General features: G+C 39.5%; 1 protein-coding gene across 5 annotated transcripts in view; it reads right to left on the bottom strand.

Annotated features, from left to right (window-relative positions):
* The window catches only part of LOC123973656 (poly(rC)-binding protein 3), a 16,947-nt gene extending 11,117 nt beyond the window's left edge, over positions 1-5,830 (bottom strand). For all 5 annotated transcript variants that reach the window (XM_046053845.1, XM_046053847.1, XM_046053846.1 and 2 more), the window contains exons 1-5: positions 5,756-5,830; positions 3,258-3,281; positions 3,134-3,166; positions 2,902-3,018; positions 1,882-2,013 (exon numbers count right to left, since the gene is read on the bottom strand). In XM_046053845.1, coding sequence (XP_045909801.1) covers positions 1,882-2,013; positions 2,902-3,018; positions 3,134-3,166; positions 3,258-3,281; positions 5,756-5,830 — 381 coding nt within the window. The remainder of the gene's footprint in view (positions 1-1,881; positions 2,014-2,901; positions 3,019-3,133; positions 3,167-3,257; positions 3,282-5,755) is intronic.
* Positions 5,831-7,829: the final 1,999 nt, after the last annotated feature.

Below are 7,829 nucleotides of genomic sequence, written 5' to 3'. Positions count from 1 at the left end.
TGCTACAGTTTTAAGTTTATCCCAGACTTCATCTGGTGACATCAACCTGAAGGCAGAAGTGAAGAACTCTCACACTTTTCCAACATTGTAGGAGCTTTTCTACAGAGTATGTTCACTAGGGGTGTAACGGGACACAAAAGTCTCGGTTCACATCACACCCTGCCATCCACTTAAGTCACTCACGACGTGGAGGATGGCAATTCGTTTAAGACGGGTATTTATATATCCGGTAGTGGGTACTGTATTTTAGCCTTTCCCAGGGCTGGAAATTAACACCAACAAATGCGGGTAGATTTTCTGTTTGGCGGCTAATGTTGGAAGGCTACCTGCCACATTGGCGGAAGAACGTAATCGGTACGATTTCGCCATATAATATCTTTTTGACGGACCTGTTGTTTTTTGTGGTGTGTCGCACTTAAATTGGTCCCCGCGGTACCAAGGGATCTTAAATCATGTAACACACGGATTAGGGACGTTCATTGGTTGTTGTTTTTAAGTTCATTTCAGGTTTCTTGTGTTTGATTTGCATAGATTTGTAAGGGGGTGGGCATTAGGGGATTGGAGTTGGGAGCCGTCAAGTCATGCTTGGAGTACCTGGAGTGTTTTTAGCATGTAGCTAGCGACCACCGTAACGTGCACACCTGTCAACCCTCCCGTTTCCCCGGGCTTCTCTGTTCTCTCCCGATGTCCTCCCTCCTAAAATATTTCCCCGTAAATCTCCTGTTTATTTTTACCCGCTGTTTGCTACGTTCCCCTCCGGTAAAACCGGTGGCAGCATGTAGAACAGCCCTGTAACAGTGAACATAAGTCAACAGCACTCGCAAATAAAACAAGAAGAAGAAGTAAAGCAGTGCGACGGGTTCAGGACAGACGATGAGTTGCTAAACAGAGTATTTCACATGCATTTGCCCCTAAAATAGATATGTGTGTAGACTGTAGTTTTTCTTGACCAAAGATTTAATAAATGAAAACAACCTACAATTAATATTAGGCCTGTGGTAGTGATACACTTCATATAAAAGTTTAATGAATATAGTGGGGGGAGGCAAAAATGAGGCTGAAGCAGAAGATAGAAAAAATATTATTGATGAGGTTTAAGTTGAATGATAAAGCATTATAAAGAGCTTCTTTAGCATCTTGTAAGTTTATGGAACAATTTACTGTTATGTCTTAAGTACATTTTATAGCAAAGAATTAATTTTGCTTCAAATTTCAATATGGTGTCTTCTTTAAGTTTGTATTCGACAGAATACCTTATTATCTCAATTAAAAGTACTGAAACAAACGTTTAAGTGACATAAAAAGGCAAGATATTATTTTGGCCGGTAAAAAATATGTTTGGCCGGTGGATTTTTTCATCTATCAGTCCCATTGGCAGCTGAGCCAAAAAGTTAATTTCCACCCCTGGTCTTTCCTGATTAGATAGATGAACAAGCATGTAAGAATGTGCTGTGAATTGAGTGTGTGAGTTAAATAGGAAAGCAGGTTATAGGGCTCTGCCTGTGCTAATTAAACTGCAGGTGCAACAATGTTGTTACTGTAGCTACAAGCTCAGGAATTTGTGTTTGAAAGTTAGTTATAACATTATAATAATCCTACATACTGCACTATAAAATGAAAAAAAAAACAAACAAAAAAAAGGAAAATGTAACAGTTTAATGAAACAATGAATCGACTTTCAAATCTATCTCACTACTGAAGTATTCAGGGACAATGTAACTAACAAATATAATGTAAATAACACAAGGGAAGAGACAAAATCATTTGGCTGCACTACATTTTCTGTTGGTCTTGCATAAAGAGCGAAGGGAAAAATGAGAAATGTCCTGATTCTTATATATGTACAGCAATTTGTAGGTTATCCATAAGAAAATACCATACCTCTCTCATTTCTTTTATTTTGGAGCCTCCTTTTCCTATGAGGGAGCCACACTGGCTGGCTGGCACTACAAGCCTTAAGGTGACTGGGGGCTTGCTGGTTGCTGGGCTGTTGCTCATGGAATTGATTATGTCCTAGAAAACAAGAACATATATTTCATCTTGTAGTGATAATAGTTTCACACTGTGACACAAAAAATATTCATGACGTCAATTGTTTTGGTAATGGCGATCCATATAAATCCATACCCAAACTTAAAAGTCAGTACAAATGAGTTTCACAAACATATATGTTTTTGTTTCACATCTTTTCTGCTTGGTGAATGAGCACTGTCCTTTGGCTTTGTCTTTAAATAACGAGCCTTGGTCTGGCGGATCAGATTTTTCACAGGTCACTGAGGACACAGCAGTCGGTCTCCTTTTGCAACTTCCAGTCACAACACTTGAGTTTATCATTTAGGTGAGTGACATCAAATACAGGAACAGAGGAAGAGATAGCTGAGTGGAAATGATTTACATTCACCTTTTGCATCCATGCAATCGAAATATCTACCACAATGAAGGATTATTTCAAGGTACAAGGTAGATTTATTTAGCATTTTACACCACAGGGTTGAATGAGATTAAGTTACTGTACATCGAATATATTTATGTGTCCTATCAGAAAGATCTGTGTTCAGTGCTCCAACGACTGGAGACTTTGCATGTTGAAAATGTGAAACGAAGTTTAAAATGATAAACTAAGTTTTGGGAATAATATCAAGCAGACAGATGTTTGTGTCTGCTGTTTCAATTTGAGGTACAGTAGCCTGAGGTCCAGAAAGACTCTTGGAATTAAAATGAGATTTAACACTAATCTGGAATTACACTAATAAACCAAAGGCAGACAGGTACTTTGTGTGTACATAAAGAGGGCAAAAGGACTTGAACTTCGGACTTTATTAGTGCATGTGCCCAGTGAGAGGTGCATGTGTTACTTTAAATAAAAATACTGCTGCCACCCATTACACAACTTTATCGTACCTCCTCAAATTTGTAGGCAATCATAGCAAAAGCCTTGAAGATGGTGTCTGTTGGTCCAGTGATGGTTACAATCCTCTCTGGACAGTTGCCCTCAGAAATATTGATCCGTGCTCCGCTCTGGAAAAACAACATAAACATATTGTCGATGGAGTCCCCATAGTCAATGTGAGACCGTAATCCACAAATGGATCGATACCGAATTTAAGTGGTGCTTTTTGAGACGGAAACCCACCTCTTCACGCATCTTTTTTACTGTTTCCCCTTTCTGTAAAAAAGTTAAAAATATAATTAATTCAAAACATGGTTCAATATGTATATTCTTTCCATGAATACATGTTCTATTAAAAATAACATACCTTGCCAATTATACTTCCAACCTCCTGCGATAAAAAAAAACAAAAAAAGAGAAAAAAAACGTGGATTTTTAAAAGTGATTCATTGAAGAATCTTCTGGATAAATGCACAGCACTGAAACAGCTTGCTGTTGTTTTCCCGGACATGGTGCAAACAGTACAGGGGCAGGAGGAGGTTACACAGCTGCATGGCGGTGTTGAGGGCCACACTTTCTATATGCATGTAATCACTCTTCATTAGCTTGGTGTGGAACAGTGGAGAAAGGGCAGGCGGGGCAGCGCTGGCTGCAAGCGTCAACACTCCCTGACCTCTCCTCAGCGACGAGGGTTACATCCATTGTGACGTTAATGCTGCGGGCCAGTTGCTGCACAGTGCAAGGTTCTTCCCTAAGAATTCATTTATATGTATCAAACACAATGTAAAGTCACAGAGTAGAAATACTTTGTTGAGGTTCTCAGATGTTCTTTTAGGAATCTGTATTTCATTAAACTGTTTTGTTTTAAAACAACTTTTACTTCATTATCATGTAGAAAATAGAATAGACACTTAGAATTTTTAACACTACCCTTGTTGCTCGCTACACAATATTAATTTCCTTACCACATGTTCCTGCCATACTCAACACCCTTTTTTATACATTTAATCAGCCAGGATATAGGTTCTTGTATATCGAAGGCAATATTGTATTTATTGTGACTGTTTCATCACTCACTACTGACATGTTATCTTTTTCCATGCATTCAGTAACTTAATTACAGCAGAGTTTTTATCAACTCTTACCAGTCCACTGAGTCCAGCTGCGCCACGTTGACTCTGGGCAGAGGACGGAACAAAACCGTGACGCAGCAACGACGCAGCCAGACTCAGTGGACATAAACATTCAGGCATCACTCGCATCTGAGAATTAGGCCAAAACTTAAGCTACAGTAAATCCAATTAGAAGCACAATTACTGCTAAAGTAATGCTTTGAAAACTTCCAGAAAACCAAAACTGAGAAAACAACATGGAAACTAAAGGATCAACACATACCTGCCCCAACAACAGCTATGCCCTGTGGTCACCTGTTCTGCTCATGCAGTCCAGAGGGGGTACACTGAAGACACATGTCCCGCGTAAAGTCTTTTAGATTTCTTGATGATCTGTGGAGGAGTGGGAGTGTCTCGGAAGGTGTAGGGGACGTGTACCTGTGCTCTGGGACCTGATTGGGCCTTTATGGCTGCAGGGTTATTCAAACTATCAACAGGCGACTTGTGTCTGGCGCTCCTGCATGAGCAGCCAAGCAATTGGTGATTTTCTGGGCTGCAGTCTGCCTGGCACACAAAACAAGGGGAAGATTTTGGCTCTAATCTTTGTGTTAATCCCAAACATGGCCAGCTCAGTGGAGATGTATAGTGTGCTTTTCAGATTGCCTAGTGGCCAGCAGACATCTCTTGAGACTTAAAACAGAGCTACTGATACACACCAACATTTTATTTCACTCAAAAACATTGTCCTGTAACGAGCTGACAACAAAGAAGTGAAGCCAGTTGTTGCAGCTACTAGTAGATCCACTGCAGTTGGGGCAGGGCGTGAATGACCCTACACGAGCAGACCTACAAACACACACAAACTCTGACCACCTCTTAAAAAGCAGAAGGGAAGCAGAGGGGAGGGAGAGCACACTACACATCAGGGCCTGAACAAAAGCAAATGTCATGTTGTATTCCCACAGGATGTCACAGAGTGTGCACTCACTGCCATGGTGAGGCAGGGGCAGTAGGGGCAGCGTCACACCAAGGAGATAAGATGAGGCCATCTATGTCTCATTTTTCATGTCGATGTTTCAGAATGAAAGTGGAGGCCAGATTAGGAATCAACAGATGTAGAGCATTTGGGGCTGTTGGGAGTCTAATGGGCATAGGCATCTGTCAGTAAAACCAATTTACTGGACTGTTGTTGGAGAAGAGCAGAGCTTTTGTTGCACAATAATTTTAAATTTATTTGGAGAGCAGCTGAGATTATATGAAAGGGCACTTCACTGATTACAAGCAACAGATTTAAAAACGAATGGTCGAAATTGAAGCAGCAGAGGCTGAGATACTCTGCCTTTTAGTCTCTAGCGTGGGTGAAACTTCAGAAACTGCTAGATCCATGTATTTCCCATAATGCAACTAATAAGGTATTTTCACTAGACCCTCCCTGTCTGGTTAACGCAAACGTCTTTCAATCTCTATGCCCTCGTCTGTTAAAAATCTGTTAGTCCAAGCTGACATTACCCTAACGACATCATCAGGGTTAATGACATATATTTGAAAAAGCTCCTCCAGAGCCACAGACGACACCAAATCCATGACTGAGACTACTGCACTGCAAGCAGATAACAGGTCCGCGGGGTTGTGTCAGAGACTTTGAATTGGGTGCTTAAAGGGTAATAAATGACTTAAAGACCCCTTCAATGAAAAAACAAATGTTGGACATATTTTTCTACCACAGCCAGTGTAATAGTCTGTGCGTGCTTACTTTTCCATGCATGAGGAGGCGGATGGTAAGGGTGACATTGAGGCCACCCTCTGACTGGACTTTGGTGGACTCCATGCTGGGGGGGAGTGAGACCAAAGCACAGTCCTGGAATGGGATGTCCTCAGAAGGAGAAAGAGAAGGGTGGTATTCCAGCCAGCCAGTCACCTGCCAAATACATCACACAAAAAACTCATATAGGGTCATATACTGTCTATACAATTATAAATGTTCACATATTCAAATAGACGGAGCGTAAATACTAGATATAGATTCTGCAAATGCAGGCATCACTTTTTATGGGGTCCCCACACAATATTCACTTCATGAATGATACATAATTGTGCAGATAAGAGCTGGAAGTAACTACCTGCAATTATTTTTTTTTCTATTTATTGTCTCAAAATAACAAATCTCAGCCAGCTTGTTTGTAAGAATACATTGGAATACATGATGACCACTTCAGGATCTAAACTATTCATTTGTCACAAAGGACTGTGCTACAGAGGAAACTAAATGACAATAATGAATGCATCGACTAAACTCCTGAAGACAAAGATCACTGTGTAATAATGCTCACGTGAAGGTGAAGCACGATGACTTGCAGAATAGTGGCAAAGTCGTCAACGCTAAAAGGCTCTTTTCTCTTTTCTATGAGTCAGACAAGTTTTCCTCCAGTGCCCTCATTACAGTTAGTCAAACATACTTTGCTCCCCTTTGCCTTTGGCAAACAGTAATGCCTATTTGCACTGATAGCTGTGTCAAAAAAGGAAAGTTACTTTTTGTGCAGAATAAGTTAGAAGACATGACCCGTTGTTCTGTTCATTGTAATGTATCTTGCTATGTCTACACTATGTATACTAAAGATAAATCACATAAGACTGGATAAAGAAATCGTTTCTGCCTATTATAGCAAGTTAGAACTGACTTTTATTAATAATGTGATGTCTTCATAAATGGCTCTGTGGTACTCATAATTCTTTAGAAACATTTTAAACATTTTAAAACATATTTTGTCAAGAACACAAAATAAAATTATTGTACACATTTTCACTTTACAGCGTTGCCAGAGTTTTCTTAAAAGAGATTCAATGCAAATGTCTTAAGATATGTCTTTTCTCTGCTGTGAATTTAAATTTCTCCTGTGCCAGGAGCTTAAACTGATATCCATTTGGTCACAGAAGTGTTGTTCTCTTACCATTCAGCTATTGTCATTTCACACAGACAGCATGATCCAAATGTTCATTTCAAGTCATTAACAGATATGCTACCTGCTGTCCTCATCCACCCTGTTGACTTTCTGCCGTTATCTTTACCTGCACAAGTTTATCATTTCATTTTCCAAAGATATAAAAATACCCTAGGCAGTTCTCACCGATCTCTTTTTCTACTTTGTAGACTAAAGTTGGGCTGTTCTCATATTTGTGGTGGCTTGTTTGGCCACAGATTCACTTCCACAAGCAAATTCAAATTTTCTGCCAGACACAACCTCAGGCTATTGTTGTTTTTGTGCTACTACGAAAAACAAAAACCTCACACCCTGTCTCTCAAAATACAGACTACAGGCAATATTTGCACGTTAATATTTTCTGTGTGTTTGTTTGGATGAAGGCATTAAAAATTTAAAAAGGCATTAAAACATTTAATTTGTGTTGTTATTATTTTTTTGCATTGAGATGTTTTATTTCAGTATTTTCTTCTTTTTTTTTTAAACCTGTCAGTTTCTTTTCAGTGTCGGTGGTTTTCACTTTCAACTTTCTGTCACTTTTATGGCATATTGAGGAAGGGTTAGAGGCAGGGCTGTAACCAGGGTTTAGAAATGATTGAGGTCCAGATTTTTTGTTTTGTTTAATAGAGTTTATTTACGATAATTTTATACAAAAATTAAACCTATAATCAATCAGAGTTATATAGTGTGTGTGTGTGCAGTGAAGGTATACACCAGGCAGTGGGCAAAGCACTGTGTTTAGTTAAGAACACACTAACTGCAGGCATGGTATTTCCCCCCACTGCTTGGCTCACTAAAATTGCTTAAAATAAGAGTTACAGATGGACAAGTTCTCAAATACTCAAATGA

The sequence above is a fragment of the Micropterus dolomieu genome, linkage group LG07 (genome assembly GCF_021292245.1).
Source record: "Micropterus dolomieu isolate WLL.071019.BEF.003 ecotype Adirondacks linkage group LG07, ASM2129224v1, whole genome shotgun sequence".
Classification (NCBI taxonomy): Eukaryota; Metazoa; Chordata; class Actinopteri; order Centrarchiformes; family Centrarchidae; genus Micropterus; species Micropterus dolomieu.
This window is presented reverse-complemented; position numbering and strand designations above follow the sequence as displayed.